The 26,376-nt window shown below is 45.4% G+C and overlaps 1 protein-coding gene, 1 long non-coding RNA gene and 1 pseudogene across 2 annotated transcripts in view; all 3 read left to right on the forward strand.

The window, feature by feature from the left end:
• Positions 1-903: 903 nt before the first annotated feature.
• LOC136397351 (insulin growth factor-like family member 1) lies at positions 904-2,233 on the forward strand. Its single transcript, XM_066371865.1, has 4 exons — positions 904-928; positions 1,480-1,533; positions 1,645-1,906; positions 2,189-2,233. The coding sequence occupies exons 1-4, from the start codon at positions 904-906 to the stop codon at positions 2,196-2,198; spliced, it is 351 nt and encodes a 116-aa protein (XP_066227962.1). The 3' UTR covers positions 2,199-2,233.
• Positions 2,234-9,027: 6,794 nt separating this feature from the next.
• LOC136397352 (thioredoxin pseudogene) lies at positions 9,028-9,443 on the forward strand (annotated as a pseudogene).
• A 5,275-nt stretch (positions 9,444-14,718) lies between these two features.
• Positions 14,719-26,376, forward strand: part of LOC136397353 (uncharacterized) — a 58,004-nt gene continuing 46,346 nt past the window's right edge. The window contains exon 1 of the long non-coding RNA XR_010749873.1: positions 14,719-14,782. This is a non-coding gene — a long non-coding RNA (uncharacterized lncRNA). The remainder of the gene's footprint in view (positions 14,783-26,376) is intronic.

Consider the following 26,376-nt stretch of genomic DNA (forward strand, 5'->3'; position numbering starts at 1 on the left):
GTGGGATTTCTCTCACAGAACTTTTCAGACAACAAATGCTGATAATGGCATTGACCTCAACAATCAAATGAAGATTTATTCACCTTCTCTCTCTCTCACCCCCCTTCCTGTTTCCTTTTTATCTTACTACCCTCCCTGCATTAACTCCAGGAAAACTTACTTTGAATGGCCTACTCCTGCCTCCCTCTCCTGTGCCTGACACAAGCCTGGGCCATATTAGGTGCTAAGTGGACATGCGTTCCTGAAGAAATGACCACCAATGAGGAGACAGAGGGGGGACTAGGGGCGAGCACCCTGGGGGAGTGTGAGTCCCAGGGCCCCCCAGGCCTTTCCCACGGGTCTGCTTCACAAGCTGCCCCAGCATCCTCCCCACATATTTTCCCTTTCTCCAACTTGTTCATCCTAGGATTTCCAAGTGTGTGAAAACCAGCCTCCTTCACCCAGATACCATGAGCTGTGCTTTAGTGAGCAATCCTGGTCTGGGGCTGTGAGGTCAGCGATCTGACGACACTCCCACTCCAGAAAAATGTGAGAGGTTTGCAATGTACAAAGAACATGGGGATTCAGGAGACTCATAGAGTTCGGTGGAAAAGGTGTCTGGTGGATTCACTCTGGAAGAGTCGCAATGGCTCTGAGGCAACACATGTATCATCCTGCCTGTTGACGAGGCCATGGGTCTGGGCATGAGTGAGAGACGTTTGGAGAGGGGGGCATTTCTTTTTCCTGGCTCTCAAAAAATTCCACCATGCCAGAGAAAATGTCAGGATCTTCCTGTCAGAGGGCCCAGCGTGTCCCTGCAGGTCTGCTCAGAAAGCAGGAGATCCATGACGTCACCTCAACAGATAAAAGCACCTGCAGGAACTGCAGACCTTCCTCTGATTCCGCTGCAGCCAACCCAGAGCCATGACTCCTCGATGCTACGTCCTCGGTAAGGAGGCCCCAACCCCTAGTCCCTCGGAGCCCATCTCCAACCTCAGCCACCACCCCATCCCGACCTCAGCCAAATCCCCCTCCTTGGGGCCCGGCTGTAGCTAACCTCACCCCCAACATCATCCCATCCACTTCTCTGGTTCAGTCCTGAAACAAGCCCCACGCACGCATATCTCACTTTCACACTCCAAACCCAAACTTCTCATCTTTAATGCAGGTCATCTAAGTAACACCCCTGTCAGCTCAGCCCCCTTGAGAGTCAGACTCCACCTGAGCCTTCTGCTCTGAATTCCTGCTCAGGAATCACCCGAATTCCCCAGACCCCTAAGCCCATTTCTCCCGAGTCCCACCAGCACCCCTTACCTTCCACAGTCTTTAATCTCAAGACACTTAAACACAGGTGACTAGGTCCCACCCTGCACTGCTCTAAGCTCTCCTGACCTTCAGTCAGGACAGAGACCTTCCCCCTCCTGTCCCTGCCCCAGGTGGGCTCCCTGAGGAGGACCCAGGCTGTCCCTTCACCACGCCTCATCCACTGCTCTCCCACAGGTGTCTTGGCCGCTGTCTGTATTGTCACCCTCCTCTGCTCACACGGAGCCCCAGGTGAGCCCAGGAGGGACAACGACCCTTGGGGGTGGGTGGCAGCTCCCGGAGTGCCCTAGGCTACACACTGCTGCCCTGCCATCTCGGTCACACCAGCTCTGTTTTCTCCAGTGACTCCCACAGGTGCTCACCTGCTGCTGTGCCAGTCACACATGAGATGTGGGGACAAGTTCTATGACCCCGAGCAACACTGTTGCTATGACAATGCCGTGGTGCCCTTGAGCAGGGCCCGAAAGTGTGGAAACTGCACCTTCAGGGTCTGCTTTGAGCAGTGCTGTCCCTGGTCATTCAGACGCGAGCAGACCTTCGTGGTAAAAGTGAAAGGCCACAAGTGTTCCTTGGCCCCATCCTTGGACGACAGGTTCTGTGCCAGGTAAGGTCCTGTCCCCTCACAGGAGCAGGACATGCTGGGGACCAGGGAGACCAGGGTCTGTCCATGATGCCACCTCCCCACCCTGTTCTTGGTGTTCCCCTGTCCCTGCCCCTGCCCACCAGCTCTATTCAGCCTACCTCTCACTTTTTCTGTTTGTTCTCTCTCTTTTTGTCTTTATTTCTTTCTCATCCTCTCTGCTGTCCTTTTTGTATCTCTCTTTTCCACTCTACTTTTCATGTTCCATCCAACCCTCAGTTTCTGGCTCTCTCTCTCTCTCTGCAGTGTCCTCTGACAGAAGACAGGGGGACCGGATGGCTGCTCTATTCTACGTCCTGCACAAGCCTGAAGACAGGGCCCTGGTGTGGACTGAGCTCTGGGACATCGCGTTGATGTTTGTTGACAAGAGACACTCGGGTCAGGGAAAGAAGAAGAAAGTGGGACAAATATACGGTGACTGAAAATTATTTGACTTTGGGGGATGGGCACAAACATGACCAATAGTTCAAATGTTATAGAGCTATTTTCCTGGAACCTATGTACTCATATTGATCAATATCACCCCTTTTAATTTAATTTTCTAAATAAAATTTTTAAAAATAGAAGGGCACTCTGATTCAATCTGTGCTTCTTATTCTTTCTCCTTTAACTCTATATCTGTCCTAAGTTGGTAAAGGGTCCCCTTTACATGATCTGAACAATCGAGAGAGATTACTTTGTTATTGAAGGTCCCGAGGGCCTTGACCTCTCCGATGAATATCATGAAACAGAATTCCCAGGCACTGCGGACCTTCTCTGAGGTAGTTCATTACCTTAGAGCCTTGTTCTCCACCCAGAGCAAAACACAAAGCACTTCATAAATTTTGAAAGTTTACATATTTTATCATGGCTCAAAAACAGTTAGAGAGGGTCACAAATTGTGGGCACAAGGTCCTTTCTCTGGCTTCCATGATTCTCAAAGTATGTCAACTTTTGCCCTTAGGAACAATGGTCAAGGTATTCACCATGATCTGCTGTTGTCACTTAATACAAATTCCATCTCAATCACTGGGCTCCAGTTCTTGTTTCAACCTCACCAGGTCGTGGGACAGTGAGGTAGACACGACCCACAGGGAGAGAGGGAGCTTTGGCCCTGAATAGGAGTCCCCCCGCCTCGCGCCCCACCTGTCTCTCCCCTATGGAAGAAGGTCGCAGCCCGGGCGCCCCCTAGAGGGAAGCGAGCACAGGATGGAAAGGAGGCTCTGAGTAGGGAGCAACGAGGGTCCCCAGGTCTGGGGTTGAAATATATATTTTCCTCTCTTGCCACTCAAACCGAGGGCTAGACTCTCTACTTGTCCCCACCAGCAGGTAAGTTGTGGGGTGGAAGGCTGGGACTCTCACATAGGGAGAAATTACCTGCCTCCAAAAAAAATTGTCTTGGAATAAACTAATAGGTGTCATCATTTCCGATTGTCCACTTTCAACCCAAACTGGCGTGGAAACTCCTTCCCGAGGTCCTGGACTCTCCCAACTACAATACACAGGAGGGAACCTCGGTCACAGGCCTCGAACTCTGGGATGCCCCAGGCTGAACTTCCCGATGGAGGGACCTGGGATCAGGGAGGAGGGCGTCCAGGTCCGAGGGACCCGGGTCGGCCTGCCTGTAGGGTTCTGATTCGGCCTGGAAGAGGACCCTGCACAGAGGTTGCAACGTGTCTCCTGTTCTTCCCAGACACTTTTGAAATTGTGAAAGAATTTAAAACAATTTCTCATGTATTAATTTTGCTTTTAATCAATCCTATGAAATTGGACCAAAAAGGCAGGAACTTTTGGGTCACTGCAGCGGGGTCTTCCAACATGGGCTCAGACACACATGCCCCTCCCTCCCTCCATTCTATTCCATTCCTTTGGGAAGTGCTGGTGTCACACGTGTGGCTCAGACTGAGGGGCCTCAACTGAAATAACCTTTGATAGATGATTCAACCATCCCCTGTTGTTAGGTCCCCCAGACACCATCCCTGAGGAGGAGGGCCAGAGTGCAGGGATTGTCCACTCTGTCCTGCTCTACTTTGTGTTACTAAGTCCACACCGGTCACCTTCCACAGTCTCGTGTATGGAAATAAAGCAAATAAAAAGCAAAGCTCCTCTTTATTCTCAACCCTTGTCTTTCTCCCCAAAGAAACACAGTTCTCAGTGTCTGTGTGACCTTCCAGAGGTTCTGTGCATGTGTGCAGGGACATGACGGGAGGGAGCAGCAGCTGTGCAGCTGGAGTGCCCCGACCAGACCCTGTTTCTGTGTTAATTGTGTGACTCTGGGAGTGATGACTGCCTCTGCATCTCGGTTTCCTCATTTGTAAAATGATGATGAAAATGAGATCAAATGAATCAATATTTGTAAAAGATTTATTTCAAACAGTGCCTGCAATATATTAAATGTATAAATGCTTGCTGAAAATAAACTGTCTTCGCTGTTTGATCTTATATGTATAAATAACTTTCATTATTTTGCCGTTTTAACATAAAAAGATTTAGAAATATTTCTGTGTGAGGTCCCATAGGTTTATCTCAAACTTTCCAATGGCAAAAAAAAAATTGGCGTAGTGTCTAAATGTATCAAGATTGTTAATCCAGCCTTACCTGTGGTGGCGCAGCAGATGAAGTGTTGACCTGGAAAAGCTGAGGTTGCTGGTTGGAAACCCTGGACTTGCCTTGCCATGGCACATGTGGAAGTTGATGCTTCTTGCTCCTCCCCACCTCTTTCTCTCTCTCTCCTCTATCTCTCTCTAAAAATATATAATAAAAAAAATTTTTTTAAAGAGATTGTTAATCCAATATCTTTGGGTCTTAAAAAATATTTCAAAGACATTCCAATGGCACGGAAAATATTCACGACATAATGTTAAAGGGAAAAAAACTATGAAACCAAAAAAGAACACGAATAGCCTCAGCAATCTTGAAAAGGAAGAATAAAGTGAAGGGTATCAATAACTTTCTGATATCAAGTTATACTACAAGGCCATTGTACTCAAAACAGCCTGGTACTGGCATAAGAACAGGCATATAGATCAATGGAACAGAACAGGGAACCCAGAAATAAACCCACACCTTTATGGACAACTGATATTTGACAAAGGAGGTAAGAGCATACAATGGAGTAAAGACAGCCTCTTTTACAAATGGTGTTGGGAAAATTGGACAGCTACCTGCAAAAAAATGAAACTAGACCACCAACTTACACCATTCACAAAAATAAACTCAAAATAAATAATAAAACTTAAATGTAAGCCGTGAAACCATAAACATCTTAGAAGAAAACATAGGCAGTAAGCTCTCCGACATCTCTTGCAGCAATGTATTTGCTGATTTATCTCCACAGGCAAGTGAAATAAAAGACAGGATAAACAAATAGGACTATATCAAACTAAAAAGATTTGCACAGCTAAAGACAATAAGAACAGAATAAAAAGACAAACTACACAATGGGAGAACATATTTGACAATACATCTGATAAGGGGTTAATAACCAAAATTTATAAAGAACTTGTAAAACTCAATACCAGAAAGACAAACAATGCAATCAAAAAATGGGCAAAAGAAATGAATAGACACTTCTCCAAAGAGGACATACAGATGGCCAACAGGCATATGAGAAAATGCTCAACATCACTAATCATTAGAGAAATGCAAATTAAAACCACAATGAGATATCACCTCACACCAGTCAGAATGACACTCGTCAAAAAAACAACACATACCAAGTGCTGGCGAGGATGTGGAGAATAGAGAACCCTCCCACACTGCTGGTGGGAATGCAGACTGGTGCAGCCACTGTGGAAAACAGTATGGAGATTCCTCAAAAAATTAAAAATCGAACTGTCTTTTGACCCAGCTATACCACTTTGAAATAAGTAAATCAGAAAAAACTAAGAACTATATGATTCCATACATAGATGGGACATAAAAATGAGACTCAGAAACATGGGCAAGAATGTGATGGTAAGGGGGTGAGTGGGGGGAGCTAGGAGAGGGAGGGGGTGGGGGAGGGGAGGTGCACAAAGAAAACCAGATAGAAGGTGACAGAAGACAATTTGACTTTGGGTGAGGGGTATGCAACATAATCAAAGGTCAAAATAGTCAGGAGATGTTTTCTCTGAACATATGTACCCTGATTTATCAATGTCACCCCATTAAAATTAATTTTAAAAAGGAGAGAAAAACTCAAGGTACATAACTACATAGAGCACTAAGCAAGTTTTGAAAAGTACCTTCACATGTGCTCCTTGTGACTTGGTTTTTCTTTAGGGCCAGTGAAATGTAGAGACAGCCTGACTCCACAGCACTTGCATGACAGCGATGCAGCTAATCAATCTGTGGATAGTTTTATATTTTCATGATTAGTTTTAATTTTTTGTTATTAAGGTTTTCAAGTAAAATTCACATAACATTGAAATTTTGATCAAATTATTTTGATCAATGCATTTCAAATGTATATATATTTATAACTTTGTGCAAACATCACCACTAATTTCAAAACATTTCCATTCAGCCCAATAAGAAACCCCGTGCCTATTAGCAGTCACTCTAATCACCCTTCCCCAACCCCTTCACATCCACTGATCTGCTTTCGGTATCTGGGGGTTGGCCCATATTGTACATCTCTTATAAATGGAATCATACACTGTGGTCATTTGTGTCTTTTATTCAGTGGAAGGTTTTTAAGGTTCATCTGTGTTGTTATGTGTCAGTGTCCACTGCTGCTTAATGACAGTGATATTCCATTGTAGATACATGCAATTTGTTTCTTCATTGTGCTGTAAGTCCCTGACATTAAAGTGAGTCATCCAAATCAAAGACATTCATCTCCAAAAACAAATTGCCTGATGAATAACACAGCTACTCACAAAACAAGTAGATAAGGACCAGGCAGCTTGCACCATGACGTTCCTCTTTGAAAGCCCTGGGTAACATAAACAACAGACAGCTTGAGTGGCCTGTGCCTCTCAATTCTTGTGCTCTATTCCTGCTCTTAATGCTTCAATAAACAATGAACACTCCAAACTCTAGACACCCCACCACTGAACCCTAATAAAGGCAGAACGCCAAGTCCATGCCTTGTCCCCCTCCCTCAACTTGCTCTGTGGCCCTCTGGCATGTGTTGTACCCTCTATGATCAGAGAGTAATAAATATTTTTTTTCTTAAGTGACAGAAATGGTTATAGTACAACAGATTCCCGCATGCCCCCTGACGGTGATCCACCAAGCAACTCCTGTCCAGAGGCCGATGCTTGAACCAATCTAACCACTGACTGACTGTGAGAGGGGAAGAGAGAAAGAAGGGGGAGGGGGAGAGAAGCTGATGGTTACTTCTCATGTGTGCCCCAACCAGGGATTGAACCAGGGACGTCCACACCCCGGGCATTGCTCCATCTACTGAGACTACCAGTGCATCCTGCAATCATAAAAGAACTATGAGGGCTGATCCAACCACAACATGACTGCTGTCGAGGAAATGTCTCTGGCAGCTCACCACAAGTAAAAGTGGCCCAAGGAAGTGCCCCAGGCGTTCCTACCACAACATCACTATCAATAGGCAGAGACCCACACAGCACCATTCATCAGCTCATAGGCTTTTGGGTCCTTTCCCATTTTAGGCTACTGTGAATAGCTGTGCTCTGAATATACATGTATAAGTGGGTGTGAAGAAGTTTTGTGGTTTTGATTCACATTTCCCTAATGATGAAAAGCGTAGACAGTCTTTTCATGGGGTTGTTGGCTATTTGTATATCATCTTTGCCGTAATGTCTTTAAAGCCTTTGACCACTTGATAATAGGTTGTTTGGCTTTCTATTGCTGACTAATAAGAATTTCTATTATATTTTGGATACAACTCCCTTATCAGGCATATGATCTGCAAATATTTTCTTTCATACTAAGAGTTGTCTTTTACTTACTTGATGGTATGTTTTAAAGTCAAAGTTTTCCATTTGTATGAATTCTACATTATCTCTATTTGTGACTCCTCTTCCTTGTCTGCTCTCCAAGCTCATCTGTAGGCTTGAGAGGCAAGATCATTATCTACCTTGTCTTCTGCATCAGTGTTACCTCCTAGTTGTATTATATCCCTCTAGGAGGGGGGCATTAGAATCACTTTCTGTACAGACACAAGTCTGATTTCGGGATACAGTGATAATGAAGACCATCTGAATCTATGCATAATGTGGCCACTTTCAAGACACGTGCCCAAGGACAAACACCCAGTCACCCAGTGGGCCCACCTGGTGAATGCGCCACCAAACCTGGAATCTAATTGTGGTGGCCCAATGCACAAAGAAAGGTGCAATGATTCATGTCCTTGGATACTTCTCTATTGTTTTTCTGGATACACTGTAAAGCCAGTAGTCACAGCCACCAACATAGCCACCTGGCCCAGGCAGGTTCAAATTTGATTAAGACAGACAGTAATGAAACAACGGAGCCAAGAACTGGTAGAATATTAGCTTTAATCCTAGCTTGCACCCAGCAGGCAAGAAATACACACAGTGGGAAAACACTTCCCTTTCCATTCAGAGCTCCCAAAGCCACTGACGTATCCAAGTTTCCTAGAATCAACGGTTTGTACCTCACCAGCCTTATTCACCTCTGTCCCCCATCACCTTCTCTCTGCACAAACTCTGCAAAAAACGGCTTCTCCTTCAGCACTCTGCCATCTTGGCTGTTTTTCCTCTCCTCCATGTGGCCTTTCTCTGCTCTCCTTCCACCATGGGCTCCTCTGCCCCACTTTATAGTGTAGAAATCAAAACCTTTAATCCAATATACAAACAAGGAAGTCTCTGATACAAAGTCACTTATCTGAGGCATAATGGGATTCCTCATGAGAGTGCACTACCCCACATCATGCAACAGTCAAGGGTGTGGGGAAAAGCTTAGTTTTGAAAATATATTAGTATTAAAAGGGTAGGAAAGGCTTAGCCTTAAAACTAAGCCTTAGGCTATAAGGACTTTGCTGGCTTACAGCCTGTCCCCACACCCAATGTAAATTATAAGCGAGCAAACATATATATCATATTTACAAACTTATTTGACCAACATACACTCTAGTTTTTCAAATTTAAAAGTTTCCCAGTTCAGGAAGTTCAGTCCGCCACTTTGCATCCACTTCCATCGCTTCTTATGGTCATTCGTCAGACCTCAGTTGCCAAAATGGTGAAACAGATCGAGAACAAGTATGCTTCTCAGGAAGCCTTGAGCAGCGCAGGAGATAAAATGGTAATAGTCAACTTCTCCGCCACGTGGTGTGGGCCGTGCAAAATGATCAAGCCTTTCTTTCATTCCCTCTCTAAGAAATATTCCAATGTGGTGTTCCTGGAAGTGGATGTGGATGACTGTCAAGATGTTGCTGCACAGTGTAAAGTTAAATGCATGCCTACCTTCCAGTTTTTCAAAAAAGGACAAAATGTGGGTGAATTTTCTGGAGCTAATAAGGAGAAACTTGAAGCCACCATTAATGAATTAGTTTAATCATGTTTTCTGAAAACGTAACTAGCCATCAGCTCTTGTAACTTTTTTTTCTATTTACAAAGAAGCAGGATCAAGTATAGGATCAACTATATATTCAACTACCATCTGATTATAAATGACAATAAAATATTAATTAAATTTAAGAAAAGTTTCCCAGTTCAGACAAAAGAGATACAACCACAGAATGAAACCAGAAAATGCAGGCAGACAGAAAGAGGACATCAAAGAACAGTTGTGGGAACAAACATAATGAATACTGAAGGTACAAAATAATCATTTTAATGTTTTGTGGAATTTAAGTATATGTACAATTAAATATATAACAACTATAATAATGTAAGAGTAGAGGATGGTAAGTATAGTTGAAAGGTCTAGCAATATTTGGAAATTCTTTAAAGTAACAGTTAGCTCTTGACTAAAAAATAATGACCTCTGTGAAAAGATTAAAAATTATGTAATTCATAAATTAAATAGAATACAAAAATGAAGTATTGAAAAATCTACATATCCTAAAGAAGGAAAGAAAGGAGAAATAAAGGTACATATTACCTCAATAGAAAATATAAAATGAGGTTGTAGATATAAACCCAAACATATCGGCGAATATATTTATGTGAGTGGACTAAAAAGGTTATTGGATGTATTTAAAAACAACATCGAAACAAATTATGTAGCTTATAAGAATCACATTTATTGCCTTGGGCTAGTTGTTCAGTGGTAGAGCATTGGTCCAGCATGTGAATGTACTTGGTTTGATTCCTAGTCAGGATACACAGGAGAAGTAACCACTTCTCTACTACCCTCTCCCCCTTCTCTCTCTTTCTCACTCTTCCACTCCTGCAGCCATGGGTCATTTGGTTCAAACACACTGATCCCGGGCGCTGAAGATGACTCTGTTAATCCTCCACCTCAGGTGCTAAAAATAATTCAGTTGCAAACGTGACCCCAGAAAGACAGAGAATTTGATCCAGACGGGGGGGGGGGGGGGGGTTGCAGGGTGTATCCTGGAGGGGGTGCTGGCAGGAGTCTGTCTCTCTATCTCCCCTCCTCTCACTTGGGAAAAAAAGAAAAAAAAAGAAACAAAAAAAGAGAGAAGCATTTAAGACATTGCACAACCCCATCTTCCCCCAAACTACTTATAGCTCACTTTCTTGCCTCTGCCCCTTTAAAATGCTCCCGCCTTTGTTGAGGAAGCAGCCTTCTCCTTTCCCTTTGCAGTGTTGGCTTCCTTGTGCAGGAGCTGATATAAAACCTCTTTTGTCTGTATCATTTTCTTACAGTTTGAGTGATCTCCCTTGATTTCTATCCTCGGAGACTACAAAAACCCACAGGGCCTGTAGCCAAACAACAGCTTTATACAAACTGAGGCAGAGACTAGAACATGAGGGAATCCTTCAAACATATGTCATAAGGCCAGCATAAACCTGATGCTTCCCAAGACCCTCACTTGCTCCCTGCCAATCCCCCACATCTCTGACTCCATCCTGCCGCCCCTCAGACACCCGCCCCTCTTCACAGACCCACAGACACCATCACCCACCATGGCTCCCGTATGTCTGCTTCCCCAGGGGTCTCTCTTCCCCAACACACTGCCCCTTCACTGGGACCCAGACACTCTCCTTTCCCCTCCACAGCCACCCACATTAGCTGCCCTTTTATGCAGAATAGAAAGAGAACAAGGTTGGCTGGCTGTTGGCTGGAAACACAAAGATGACTTGGCCACCAAACTCTCATCACCCAGCAGGCTAGCACAGGCCTGCTCTGGGGCAGCTCCGTCTTCCAAGATTAGCAAGAAAGCAAGTCTCAGTGTGCAAATGATTTTCAAATCTTCGCTGAGTCATGTTTGCAAGTGGCTCATTGGCCAAAAAAAACAGTGAATGAAGATGCTGGAAACATTGGGCTTTCAAAAGTGAGCCAACTCCTCTGGGGAGGCTGAGGGCAGGCTTGGCACCCAGTCTGGCTGTCTCTGCTGGAAAGAGGGTGAGGACGAGGACGTGCCAGGGTGAGAAAGAGCAGCATGTTCCCAGAACCACAGCTGGGGCTGGAGTTGCTTAGATGGAACCCAGACCATCCTCTTGGGCCTGGAGCCTGGTCTCCCAGATCAGCTGAGTCAGACTCTGGGGCTATGAAGTGGAGGAAGCTCAGGACAGGGCAGGGGGTGGGGAGACTGTGATGGTTGGAGGACAGTAGTTGGTTCCAAGAACCTGTGACCCAACAGCTTGAGGCTTTGAGGTAACACAGCCCAGGTTTGAATTCTACCTCTCTCTCTCACCAGGTGTCAAAAACACGTGCCTGGCATTTTCACTATAGACATCTTGCTGCAATCAGTTTAATGGCAAATATTTTTACCCCATAACTAATGGCCTTAAGGAAATTTTAAAGAGGGCCATTTAAAAGGACATACATTGAAAAAAAACTTTTATTGTATATACAAAATATTTAAATACCCTTAAAATGTGAGTGGATTCCCAGCAATACTGCAGAAATAACTGATTTTATTTTGTAAATTGTACCTAAAAACTAGTGTGGTCCTATGAGTAATGAGGATTCAACTCTGTAATCTCAAAGAAGATGTGAGCCTCTCTTTCCCTTCCCAGTGATGTGAGTTTCAGCATAAGAATTTAGGGAATATTTGAGATTTTGCTCTCTGGCACAAGTTGTCAGTTTGGCTCAAATAAGGTCAGGAAGGAAGGAAGGAAGGAAGGAAGGAAGGAAGGAAGGAAGGAAGGAAGGAAGGAAGGAAGGAAGGAAGGAAGGAAGGAAGGAAGGAAGGAAGGAAGGAAGGAAGGAAGGGAGGGAGAGAGAAAGAGAGAGAAAGAGAAAAGAGGAAGAAAGGAAGGAAGAAAGAAATAGAGAGAAAGAGAAAAGGAAGGAAGGAAGGAAAAAAAAGAAAGGAAGGAAGGAAGGGAGGGAGGGAGGGAGGGAGGGAGGGAGGGAGGGAAGGAGAGAGGAAGGAAGAAAAAGAAAGAGATCAACTCTTGAGGCCCTACCAGGGGTACCCAAACTTTTTACACAGGGGGCCAGTTCACTGTCCCTCAGACCATTGGAGGGCCACCACATACTGTGCTCACCAGGGGGCGATGCTCTGCCCCTCCAGGGCATCACTCTGCCGTGACCAGAGCCACTCTAGCACCTGGGGCAGAGGCCAAGGAGCCATCCCCAGCGCCCGGGCCATCTTTGCTCCAATGGAGCCTTGGCTGCGGGAGGGGAAGAGAGAGACAGAGAGGAAGGAAGGGAGGGTGGAGAAGCAAATAGGCGCTTCTCCTGTGTGCCCTGGCCGGTAATCGAACCCGGGTCCCCCGCACACCAGGCCAACGCTTTAGCGCTTAGCCAACCGGCCACAGCTAAATGCTAACTATTTTGAGCTCACCGTCACCTATACTATAACTATATAGAGCATTATGCAGGCGAAGATTCATATATAAACTCTTTACAGAGCCTTATTCAACTTCGTGTAATCATAAGAAAGACTCCCTATTGCTGTTTGATTGACAGCTTTCAAGCCTAATGTCCCCATCTTCACCCACATCTGTGCCAAACCTTAAGTTCTGGGATGCACACCCTTCACCCCTAAGGGAATTTCAAACCACGATAAAGCAAGACTGCCCCAACTCCTAGCCAAAATAAAAGCCATGGCTAACAACCTGCCTTCCCCCTTATTTCATTAGGATGAAAACTGAGCCTAGAACTTGGGGAATCCTAATGTTTTCTCCTGTGTGCATAATAAACTGTATTTCATATAAATTAGTGCTGTGTGACATTCCTCCTGATATCCACATTAATTCCTGCCTCATAGGATTATTGAGTGTCCAGTCAGTCACAAGGCACCCAAAACAACCACCACCACCAACAGAAATCCTATCCCAGCTCCCTCCGCACTTCCCAGTCTCAGTGGTCACTGTCTGAGCCAGTCTGCCACCCCTACTGGGCTTACAGCTCCGTGGTGTCAGGGACCAGCACTGCTATAACCACAGGCAAGTGCCCAGTTGTTGGGAACACTGTATCTTCCAAACGCCAGAAGACACTCGGGTTCTCATGGGAAATAAGAAATATTGAAACTGCTTTGAATTTATTCTCTCTGCCCAGTCTTCTCTATATAAGACCCCTCTGCAGGCTGTACACACGGTCTGGACTGGACTCATCTACGCAGCACCCAGCCAGGGGCCTCCATCAGGCCCAGGACCAGCCCCTCCTGGGAGGCGAGTAGGCCATGGTGTCAGGCACTGCAGGACACACCCTAGGTGAGCCGCTGCCCAATTCCCAGGTGGTGCCGGCAGATCTGTGCTTCTGTAATGTGACACAGAGAAAGGAAACCGGAGTTTCCTCTTGTCGCAGGCTTCCCCACTGGCTTCCCCTGTGGCTCAGCAGCTAAATAGGTGGAATCTCCCTCTTGGCAACATTGGGGAGTTATTTCCACTTGGTGTCAGAAGCCCTTTCCTGGGGACAGGAAAGAATGTGAAGAATTTCATCTATGCCCCAAGAATGCCAGGCATGCAGCATGGGGCATCCCCAGTGCCACAGGCCCTGTCCTGTGCTGACTGGATGGGGAGGTTGCTCTTTGCTCCACCTGTATTCTTCAAGGTTTTGGGCCTGGTTCCAGTTACAGGGATTTAAGGGATCACTGCCTAGATCTTAATGAGGAAATGGGGTGGTTCAGATGCAAGATGACCTCATCCCCAAGTTTGTTCACACACGACTCACTGCTCCACCAGCCGCAACCAATATATCCGATATTCCATTTAACGTGGCTGAGTTAAGTAACTCTTTCGTCCTTTTCGGATTGATTTGACACATTTAAAAGCAGAATGAGTGGTCTGTGAAAGAGGGGTTCCTGTCCTTGAGGGAATGCCCCCCAGATGCTGTGTGGGCATCCACAGGTATTAGGTGGGAACCCAAGGGTCTGACTCTGGTGATCGGTTCCAGGTCCAGATGTGGAGACTGTACCAGGTTTGTAAAGGAGCTTTTCGTGTATTCCAGATTCTTGTCCCAAACAAGGTTCTTTCTTGAGGTTCTGGAGGCAAGGACTAAGTTTTGAGAAAATGGGAATTTGGAAGATCAGTTCCTACTCACAAGAAGCTGACTGGGCGTGGTTAGTGTTATAGATAGGCGGGGCTTGTCAAGAAGATCAGTGCACAGTGCGCAGTCCATTGTTGCGTTCCCCTGGGCGGGGTCTGTCTCTTAGGGAGCTGGACTTCACCCAAGCTCCTGTGCAGGCGCAGTCTTGATGGAAAGGGCTGCTCAGGGTCCCGTTGATTCCTTGGCTGTCCTCTCCAAACGTGGGTCTCTATTGGGGGAAGTTCCCCCTCGAGTCACAGAGTCCAAGATTGTAACTGAGGTTCCTCCCCGAGTTCGGTCACCTGGAGTTCAGAAGCAGGAGGTGCTGTGGGTGACAAGGGATACTGTTAGGTCATAGGAGGAACGCACAAGGCCTGATGAGTTCTTAAGAAATTCACTTACGTCCACTCACAGACGGGCTGAGAGCCCAGTGGCGTCCGCAGAGGGAGGATGAAGAGCCTTGGCCTGCACAGGACTGAGTTGGGCTGTACTTCCCGCCGCAGAGGGAGAGCTGTGTTAGCTATGGCGGCTGAACAATGGAAGGTTAAATAATGGAGGGGGTGGTGATTAATGGCCAAGCAACAGAACGTTCAGTAAGTGACAGGGATGAGAAGTTGGCAGGATGTCCGAGGGTCCGGCGGAGGTAAGACATCAACTAGAACTGCTCAGGTGGAGAGCTACAGGTACTGCCTGGAGCAGGGTCACCTGAAGTTCAACCTGGCTGGTTGAGGCTTTTGGTAAGGGGCCCTTTTAAAGCCAGTAGCCGCTGCTGCCATCACAGTAGCCTGGCTTTTGCAGGTTCGCATTTAATTCAGGTTGATGGTAATGAAACTGTGGAACCAAGAACTGGTGGGCCATTATCTTTATTTCTAGATCGCACTTGGCAAGCAAACAAACATAGACACACTGGGCTCCAAAACCCACTCTTTGGGCTCTCACAAATCTACTGACACATCCGAGTTTCCCTAGAATCAAAGGCCCCCACCAGTCTTATCCCCTCTGTTTCCCCATCTCCCTTCTCTCTGCACAAACTGGCTTCTCCTTCAGCACCTGGCCTTCTTGACTGCCTCCTCACCTCCAACCACGTGTCCTCTCCCCTTGGAACAGCTGTGGTCTCCTCCTCCCTTGTGGTCTCTTTTCAAAATGGCCTTCTAGCTCCACCTTTTAAAATTTTCAGTGGGATAAGCCCCTCCTCCAGCACACATTAGCATAACCAAGCCCCTTCCCAAGCATGAAAGGCAATTAGCTGTATCATGTGATAGCATCATCAGGTGAGCAGTGGCCATTTTCAACAATAAGAGTGAGCAAAACCAGAAAATACAGATCACAAACTCATTTGCCCAACAATCCACCCCTTTTTGCTCACTCTGCAACCCACAATCTACACCACCAGCATTCCTGTGCAAGGAAATTAGGCACATTACAGAAATTATAACAACAGCAAAAATCGTACAGTTTCAACAATTACAAAGATACCCTTCACCAGTCTTTGAGCACTTTGCCCAAAGCTCAAAATGTCTTTGGAGCATCTCTTCAACCAGATGAAAAGCTTCCCAGTGCAGGGGGCCTCCAGCAGAGCTGCCCTCTCCCCTATCAGGGTATTTCACATTGTCCAAAATCTGTAAGTCCATCCAACAAAGGAGCCATTCTGGTCATAATCCAGGAATCAGTCCACGTACATGGGGCCTCAGGCTCCTCTCTTCATCCCTGAAGTCCTGGCAGCTCTTAAGCTGTCCCAAGGAGGAGCACGTGGCAATGGGGGTAAGCATTTCCACCTCCACTCCAGAGCCATCCACCCCTTTGTCCCAGAATCACAGACCTACCAGGGGCATAGTAGGTACTTCTTGCTGCTGGGCTCTCGCCTTCTGGAGACTGCGGACAGCATCTTCAGCCTTCTCGTCCTCAGAAGAGGAGCTGGAAATGCCAGCTCCCACCTCTGGGCTCAAGTCCTGGGCCGCTGCTGCCTGCCACCCCAGAGACCTTGCAGCCCCGGGTCCTACCTCAGCCCCAGCTGCCTGCCACAGGTGGCTCTTGGCAATCTCCAGGGAAATCTGCAACTCACACACCTGTGATTCTCCAGTGAATGTTCCATTTCCAGGCACAACTGGTGAACCTGGTCATCTTCTTTCTCCAGCACTTCCTCCAGCTCCAGTGTTGGCAACTCTTTCTCCCACAACTGCTCCAGCTTCTTCCACTGCTCAGTTTGCAGGTCCTGAAAAGCCTCCTCCACAGAGCTCTCAGTTTCCTCATGCATGGTTGTAAAAGTCAGCCAGCCCACAATCCCCAAAAGGACAGCCATGTGGAACCATACCAGCAACCAGTCCTCTACCTGACTGCTCAAGGATGGTGGCAGCTCCATTCTGATCTGTTTTGAATCCTGCCAAAGACTATGCCAAATGTAAAGCCAGTAGCAGTGGCCACCATCACAGTCACCTGGCCCGTGCAGGTTCGCTTTTAATCTGGACAGTTCGCAATGAAGGAACAGAGCCAAGAATTGGTGGACCATTACCTTTATTCTAGAATCATACTGGCCAACAAGTAAAAAATAAACACAAAGAGCACTAAAACTCACTTACATGTCCTCTGGTTCCACAACCAGTAGAATCTTTCCAGTTTTTCTAGAATCAAAGGACCCACCAGCCTTATTCACAGGTCATTGCCAACAGTGACTACTCTCCACGCTGCAAAAACATGGCCACCCCCAGAAAGACATCCCTTTTTATTTACTGGATGATGTGGGCCATTGGCAGATCAATCACGTTTCCAAGGCAACACAAGAAAACCACCAGGTGCAGAAAAACCCCCACCATCTTAACTTTAAACAAAAAAGTAACTAGCTTCCAATCCTTCAGGGGAACATGGGCAGGCAGAATGAGCAGAGAAGCACAGCCTTTTGTTAACTTAATTAGGCAGGTGAGGTGGGGGGTTGGGCCCACACCTCTGTCCTCAAAATCCAGACAGCAAAATACCCTGTTTATTTTTTTGGTCCCCAACAGCTTCCCCCTCCCCCTTTTTTTTTTTTTTTTTTTTGTATTTTTCTGAAGCTGGAAACAGGGAGAGACAGTCAGACAGACTCCCGCATGCGCCCGACCGGGATCCACCCGGCACGCCCACCAGGGGCGACACTCTGCCCACCAGGGGGCGATGCTCTGCCACGACCAGAGCCACTCTAGTGCCTGGGGCAGAGGCCAAGGAGCCATCCCCAGTGCCCAGGCCATCTTTGCTTCAATGGAGCCTTGGCTGCGGGAGGGGAAGAGAGAGACAGAGAGGAAGGGGGGGTGGAGAAGCAAATGGATGCTTCTCCTGTGTGCCCTGGCTGGGAATCGAACCCGGGTCCCCCGCACGCCAGGCCGACACTCTACTGCTGAGCCAACCGGCCAGGGCCCAGCTTCCCCTTTTAAAATTTTTAAACTTCAATTCATGTGCTGTGATTCATGCTCATCTGAATGCTCATGTTCCAATTTGGAGGCAGACTGGAAAAATATAAAATAAACAACAAAATTAAAATAACCAATGCTAACAGATACTATAATAAGTGTCCTAATACAATGAAGTGATTAAAGCCTATTAGATTATCAAGCAAAGTCTTAACTAATACAACAGGATATAAAATAAAATTTTTACAGTCTTAAATGTCCTTAACATGTTAATGTAATTTCACCAAGTCCATGTTGATACCATTACCACTTTATATTATTTGTAAATGCAACCCAATCCCATTTCAGTCTGAGAACTGTCCCAAGGAACTGGAGTCACACACATTCAGAAAAAGTCCACAAGGCACTGGAGTTGTGGTCACATTTTCATATTTTGCAGCTAGAGCCAAGTCTCAATGACCACTGCTTCTAGCTGGCAGCGATTCAGGTAGACTGGAAGAGCCATCTGCAGCATGTAGGGAGACAGAGCTTCCGTTTTCTTTAAACTGGAGAGATGAACCCAGGGGGCCTTTCCCTGGAGCTTTGCAGCCGGGGGTGGTGAAGAGAATATTGGCATACACTATGCTGGGTTGGCAGAAGTGAATTTGTAACAGAAGTTGACAAAAAGGTGAGAGAGAGCTCTAAATTAAGAGTAGTTCCCAGCCTTAAATAAGCATGGGGCACTGAGGCAGGAGGAATAAAGGAGACACTATATATATATATATATATATATATTAAATAAAGCAGTGGAAAATAAGACTATCAACACTTACAACAGAGATCTTCGAGGGATGAATAAAAACCCAAATATTCAGGCAAGGCATAGTAAGTGGCCCTCATATCTATAAGAAATGAAAGCAGCTTACCTGCTACTTGGAAGAAATACCCTAGGCTCGTCTACAGTGATGTGAGATTGCACTGATGGCCCTGGGAGCCTTTAGCCTTCAATGGCAAGTCCCAGCAGGCTGGGCAAGGTTAGGTCACAGGTAGCTGGAGTAAGGCTGGAAGAGACTGAACCCTCCCTTAGAGGAGCAAGGGGGCAGCCTACCTTCCAGTGTCACTTTTTCCTACAGCAAAGGCATGGCCCTGGCAGGGGCCAAGAAACCAGGCAGGCTTTAGCTCAATGACCTTCCTTTCCATTCTTGAAGCAGGGCCCTGATGGAGGCTTATGAGGCCCCTTAGGGGCATTGGAGCCTTTAAGGGCATATGCCAAGAGCTGGTATTTTGCCTGATCTCTTTTTGGGCTCTGTCTGCATTTTCTCTGTTCCTTTCTTGGTCATTATAGACTTAAAATTCATGCTCAGAAGATCTCACTGGGGGGTTTGAGGGTCCTGCTCTGCCTATATAAACTTTTTCCATATATCTGGAGCTGATTGGAAAAAGACAAAACAGTGTTATTAGCTGGATCAAGTAAAAGAGGGTAGAAGTTTGCAGGAGAAAGAGGTTTGGCTTCTCTTGTAGGATTCCAGAGTCTCTCAGCTGCTGAATAATCCTGTACATCAGCATTCAAAAGAAAAATTTTTTTAAAGTAAAAAGCATGGTAAAGAAGATTTACAGGAGTTTCAGATATAACTCCTCCTTTTTTTATATTATTTACAACTGACCTTTAAACATTTGGTGGGTACACTTTATAATACCTTGACTTTAAAGATTGTAAGAAATAACCTTGCCCAGCCTTCTGGGACTTGCCATTGAAGGCTAAAGGCTCCCAGGGCCATTGGTGCAATCTCACATCACTGTGGACGAGCCTAGGGTATTTCTTCCCAGTAGCAGGTAAGCTTCTTTCATTTCTTACAGACACGAGAGCCACTTACTATGCCTTGCCTGAATATTTCTTTATGTTAACTTCTAACAAAATATAGTAAATGCTTTTTCAAGTAACATTCCCATGCTATTAAAACATTTCTACCCCATTAATTACCGGGCAATTTAAAGAGTACATTAAGGCTGGAAAAATTTAGTATGACTTTTGTTATCTTCCTATAGTAAAAAAAATTTACACTTTTGTTAAGCAAATCCACCCTGCCCCAAGCTTTGCAGCAGTTAGCAGCCTGAAGCAGCTTGGCCAAATTAGCAAGTCTTTAGGGTCCACATTTCATTATATTTAAATTTAAATAAGCATTCTGTACAAGTTTCAATTAAAATTAAAAATTTTTAAGGGATAAAACCATTTTAATTTTTCAGTATTAGAGCCAATATTTTCAATTTTTGCATGCAAGAACTTAAATCAGGCCTCAAAAAATCACATTTAGACATTAAGCAAAGACCAAACACAAAGAAGAATCAAACAAAGTAGAGTGAAACCCAGGATTTCAGAGTACAATTATATTAGAAAGTTGCCTGCTTGATTTTACTTAGGGCTATTTTTTTATAGCGACATAAGAAAGATAAGACCAAACAGAATTCTCTCTCGAAAAATCTCAAGGTTTCAGCATTAGATTCTGTTCAGCTATACCCAAATAGGCATTTCCTGCCTTCTCTTTCCAGGCATAGAATAGGAAAAAACAAAGTGATATTGTAGCTAAAACATTAAAGAAAATCAGACAATAATAAGAAAAAGCTGCAACTTTAAAAAGTATCTGAGTCTTCCATTCACTCCAAGCGGCAGACTTAGTTTACCGGGGCAGGGAAGGTTCCGGCATCCGCCTCCCCGCCTCTGCTCCTTGGCAGTAGGGGGACCCTGTGGGGACCCACTCATAATTGGAGGTTGGGTGCCGAGCAGCAGGCCTTTGTTGCACAAGTACAAGCTGCCCATTGAAAGGCACAGGCTGCTATGGCCCGACGAGTCCAGCATGCTCTGCCATGAGCTTGGTATCTGGAGCAGCCTGGGCACCATCTGCTGCTCTGCCCACTTCCCCACACCCAGGCATCATGGTGCCGAGCCACATCATGCCCACTCTTATCTCCACCATGTTGGAAATAAGATTCACTGGCAGAAGCATTTCCCTGACCTTCCTCCCTTGGTTTGTCCTGCCTTTTATCAAAAAATCCTGGAAGCTTCTCCCTAAGCACTGTGGAAAAAGGCTCAATATCAGCACTTATTCTAATATAGTCTTCTGTATCTCAAGCCTGATCCAAAGCTTGTTGGAGCAGGGATTTCCAAGGGCCTGAAACAAAGACTTTGGGAGCAAAGAGCTGCAAAACCACAAAGATTACAATGGCCACAGCCCTGATATTCCCATCTCCCAAGTTATTCTCAGACTCCAAGTTCTTCTCATATTTACATTCCTCTATTTCTATCTCATTCTGATCAAACAACTTCTTCTCCTCAAATAAAAACCCTCGTAAAAAAAGGAAAAGGTCCCTCACTTTTTACTCTAACTGTCCTATAGTTTACTCCCGAATTACTTTCCCCTCTAAACTCTATTTTCAAGATTTACTTTTCAAAAGCTTTACTTACTTTGTGTGCACACCTCTGGGGAGAGTTTTGTTACCTTCTTTTTTCCCTTTCTCAGCCCCACGTTGGGCGCCACCTGCCGCGACCCACGTGACGAGTCTATTCTAGGGTCTCAAGCAGGAAATGGTATGAAATTGAATGAAAGATAGACAGAGACTTAAAGATATATACAGGATGGGTTTGGGAAGATGGAACAGCTCCTTGCCAATAGTCTCTCCTGTCCAAGCTGCAAAACTATGGCTGTCCCCAGAAAGACATCCATCTCTATTTACTGGACAATGTGAGCCATTAGCAAATCAATCATATTTCCAAGGCAACACAAGAAAACCACCAGGAGCAGAAGAAAACACCACCATTTTAACTTTAAACAAAGAAGTAACTAGCTTCCAATCCTTCCGAGGAACATGGGAGGGCAAAATGAGCAGAGAAGCATAGCCCTTTGTTAACTTAATTAAGCAGGTGAGGTGGGGGGGTTAAGCCCAACACCTCTGTCTCCAAAATCCAGACTGCAAAATACCCTGTTTATTTTTTGTCCCCAATACATTAGTCTACTTTCTGTTTGTATGGATTACTTTTCCAGAAGGAAAATGTAAATAGAATCACACACTTTGGTCTTCTGTGCTATATTTTGGTTTATATTTAACTGTTATGGCCAAAAAAGGCACTGATAGCTCACCATTATGCATTGGGACATTAATTAGTAATGATGATCCTGTCAAAGACAGTTGTGTCATTCTTTCATAGGTGTTCAACAGTCTCTTTTCACCTGACTATTCACTCTAAGGATGTGAAGTTCTCCATGATGACCTTCTCTCTCTCCCAGCAGGCAATCCTGAAATCCAGCTGTCAGGTGGAGTTCCAGTCACTTAGCCATTCTTTGGCTCCTCTCCTTGCTCAATTTGTACTACAGTTGACTCGTGAACACAGCAGGAGTTAAGGACACTGACCCTGTGCCATAAAAATTAACACATAATTTTTCACTTCCCACAAAACTTTAGTCTACCAAAGGTATCTAGAAGTAATTGGTTCTAGGATCCCGGGTGGGAACCAATACTCACGGATGGTCAAGTCTATTATATAACATGGCATTTGACAATCCATACAGTTGGCTCCCATATCCTCAGATTCCCAACGGTGGATCGAAATTACTACTCTCAGGCCCTGGCTTGATTCTCAGTTGGTTAGTGTATTGTCCCACTAAGCTAAGGTTGTGAGTATGATTTCCCTATCAGGACATATACAAGAATCAATGAATGTGTAAATAAGTGGAACAACAAATATATATTTCTGTCTCTCACTAAAATCAATAAATAACAAATTTTAAAAGTTACAATTTTCAATCCTTGGTTTGTTGAATGTGCAGACGGGAATCCCAGGGATACTTGAACTGACTGTATACATATTGAAAAAAATCTGTGTATAAATGGTCCCCCACGGGTCGAACCCACTTTGTTCAAAGCTCAACTGTACTTCTCTCTCAGAAACGGGATGGATTAGTTTTGGTTTACTGATATCCAGGCTGCCAGGTCAGGTGTGTTTCACTGGGATGTGACTCTTCTGACCAGCAGTACCTACATTTCTCCCAGTGCCTCCCACACTGTTTCTGCTAATTATTTTGCCTCCAGGTGCAACTTTTATAGGTGTACCTTCCCAAATTTTCTGTCCTTTAAAAATGACTGGCCAACAGCCTGGTATTAGTAGTGTATTCTCTCACAAAATATATCATGTCCGGGGGGGGGGTGGTATATCTATTTCCTTAGGTTAATAAAGAACCAAATTAACCTAATGACTCAGAAGAATTTTTGAAGAAATCTCCAAAGTCATCACCTGCCTGTGTCTCTTATTATTACTGTTAACTGCTAACTGTATTTCTATGACCCTCTTGGAGGAGGACTTCAAACCTCTCTTTGCACAGACCAGGTGCCGGGGAGAGCGCAGGTCACCTAGACCCATTACAACGTGACCACTTCAGAGATGTGTCCCCAAGAAAGGGAACTCAGTCATCTCAGCATCCCCATGAGGTAGATGTTCTACCCAAGTCTAATATTTAATTAGAAATTCTCTATTCAAATTTGATAGCAGGATTACCTTTATATTTGGGGTAATTCTGAATTGTCTATGCTCAATAGTTTTCACTTACATTTTTTTTTACTAAAAAATATAAAATTTCTAGTTCGGAAGTTTTGGAAGTAGTCATTTCTGGGGTTCCGGTATGGACCCAGCAATGTAGCCATTGCATGGAGTTGGTCAGGCCCCATTTCTGTACTAAAGCTTCTTCTATTTATAGTAGTTTGAGTGCTTTCTTTTTTCTGAAGTTCTTGCTACACTACAGAGCACTTGAAACCGGAAAGGACCTGCCTGACCATGAGTTTTGGCATGTAACAATTGGCCTTTGCAGGAAGCAGAGACTAGCCTTCAAAGTAGAAGTCCATAGGTGGAGCAAGGGCACTATTTCACCCAGTCAGTCATTGGAGGATGGTCCCTCTGGCAGTAAGGGATCTAGCTCTTCCTCCTCAGCCACGTCCCATATACCTGACATTCTTTTTGAAAATAGAAAGTTCCACCAAATTTGTGCCAATTCACTGGAAGGAGCTCCCTAAGGCCAGATGGAAATAACACCCTATGCATCCAGGAGGAAGTTCAGCCTCTTTAGCACCTGGTGGTGCAGGGAAGCCTGTGACACTACAAAATACAAGCATTTGTCTGTTTCATATTCCAGTGTCCTGACCCTCCCAGCACCACCAGGGAGCTGTGGGAATGTCTTATCTGGGATTTGTTCCAAGGTGCCTGAAATCAACACCTACTTTTCCTTTCTGTTGTATCTGGACAGCAAGGTAACAAACTCTTTGCCACACGAACGAGAAATCAAATTTAGGAGTCATTTCAAAGCTGGAAACGATGAGTGGACTCACAGCTAGAAAGAAATCATGGCCCTGAATGAGCTCAAGGGTAAGCTTTTGAAGGCAAAAACCACATCCTGGTGGCTTTAGGTGGGAAATGAGCACCTAGTCAATGCAGTTTCACAGAAGGGAAACAGGCTTTCATAAGCTACGGTTATCTTTAGAACAATCTAAGGAGTGACCACTCAGAGAAGCATTCTAGAAAAAGTAGGATGTGCTCTTATCTGACTGACCTTTTACCAAGTCTGTTGAGGTAGCATCTTGCAAAATGCCATCTGAGGGCTTCACTAAGCCCAGATACATCTGGGAACATTTATGGCCAAACATTATGGTTTTACACAACTCTTTCATTACACATCTGCAAATCTTGTAAAATTCATTTTGTTCTCAAAGTTATGGTGTCACTACAATCATTTCCAGAAGGGTTGGGCCTGGGATGGTAGGAGGTTGGAGTGTCTCGGTACAGTCCAGACTATGTCTGTAACCTGCAGGGGACCTCATGCCCAGGTCTTCGGGGGAAAATTGGGCAGAGAGAATACAGCCAATGGGGCATCCAGTAGACTTACTCAAATGGGACCCTGAGCATCCTCTGCAGTGGGAACAACTGGGAGCACAGTGACAACCAGGCAGCCCTGGTCCTCTTCCCCATGGAGCTCTCAGTCCAGTAGTCTCTCTGCCAGACTCATCCCAGAATGACAATCAGGGAGAGGGGATGTAGAGTCAGCTCATTGGGGACTGTTTATATGGGCTTTTAGATCTCTACTATTTGGGTGTCCGCCAGGGATTCCTCCTACCAGGATGACAGAATAACACTCAGGCACCACTGAATGTGAAATAATGCTTATCTGTGATCCGGGAAGCAGCAGTGGGATGGCCCTGAGGAGAATGGTTCAGGTTCATTCTTGTATGAAACAGGTGTGAAATGGAAATATTGACTTTGGCTTTTTGTTTTTAGTTTCGGTTTTGCCTAGGACCTGGGACCAGAGTTAGGTTCTTGTATGTAGGCTGAGGTGGAGGGGTGGACCTGTGTTCTATGAATAAAGGAGGGAGCACGTGGTCAGCTCCGATGTGCGGTGGGCTCAAAGCTGTCAGAGGGAAACACAAAAAATCAAACCTTCCTTTTATAGAGGGAGATGAACAGAGCTACTTGTAAATAGCCTGAATGACCCTTTGAAAAAGTGTAAATATTTAGGACTCATGGCTGTGTGACTCCAAATCCTCATCTCTGTTGAGTCAGGGCTCGCAGTGTCCATGGACTGACCCTCAGTGCCCATTACACCTGCACAAACCCCAAGACCCTTGCTCTTTTTCAATGTCTCTCCATTTTTTCCACCCAAGTCCTGACTCAGCCACCTACACAGACAAGGATCTAAGCCCAGGGGGACGGGCTGGGTTCCTCACTTCTGAGATGCCAACCCCAACTCTGCCCTAGGGGACCTGTTTATTGCTGGAACTGGCTGGTACCTGGTTCATCATCACCCCTTCTTTTGGTAGATTCACTGAGTTGAGTGCAGAGCCTACCTTCAGTCTTTCTGGGAAACACCTGGAACTGAGGACGTGAGAGCTGAACCAGTTTTTTATTTAGAAGACGTGAGAAAGCAGCGAAGTCTGGAAAAACAATGCAAGTTTGTGCCCAGAGCCTTTCCGCTCCCATGTTTACTAACTTTCTGTCCATGAGCCAGTAGGAAAATACATACTGCATCATCATATATGCTATATACAGTTCAAAAGCAAGTTGAATTACTCAGAAATGGTTAACATTCTATGCAACATGTACTATTCTATTTTCAATAAACTCAATTATAATTTTTAAAGTGTTCATCTTGACTAACTCATTGGTTTTACAACCTGAGAGAGTGTCAGGATTGGCAGATTGGAAACTACTGCCCTCCCCCACAGCTATGAGAGAGGGATGACTCAAGCCTTGGACTGCTGGCTCAGTGGTAGAGCATTGGCCCAGCATGTGGAAGTTCCCGGTTCGATTCCCAGCCAGGGCACACAGGAGAAGCACTCATCTGCTTCTCCACTCTTCCCCCTTTCCTTCTCTCTGTCTCTCTCTTCCCCTTCCATACCCAAGACTCCATTGGAGCAAAGTTGACCCAGACACTGAGAATGGCTCCATGGCCTCCTTCTCAGATGCTAGAATGGCTTTGGTTGCAATGGAGCAACACCCCAGATGGGCAGAGCATCGCCCTCTAGTGGGCATGT

The sequence above is a fragment of the Saccopteryx leptura genome, chromosome 3, assembly GCF_036850995.1.
Source record: "Saccopteryx leptura isolate mSacLep1 chromosome 3, mSacLep1_pri_phased_curated, whole genome shotgun sequence".
Lineage (NCBI taxonomy): Eukaryota > Metazoa > Chordata > Mammalia > Chiroptera > Emballonuridae > Saccopteryx > Saccopteryx leptura.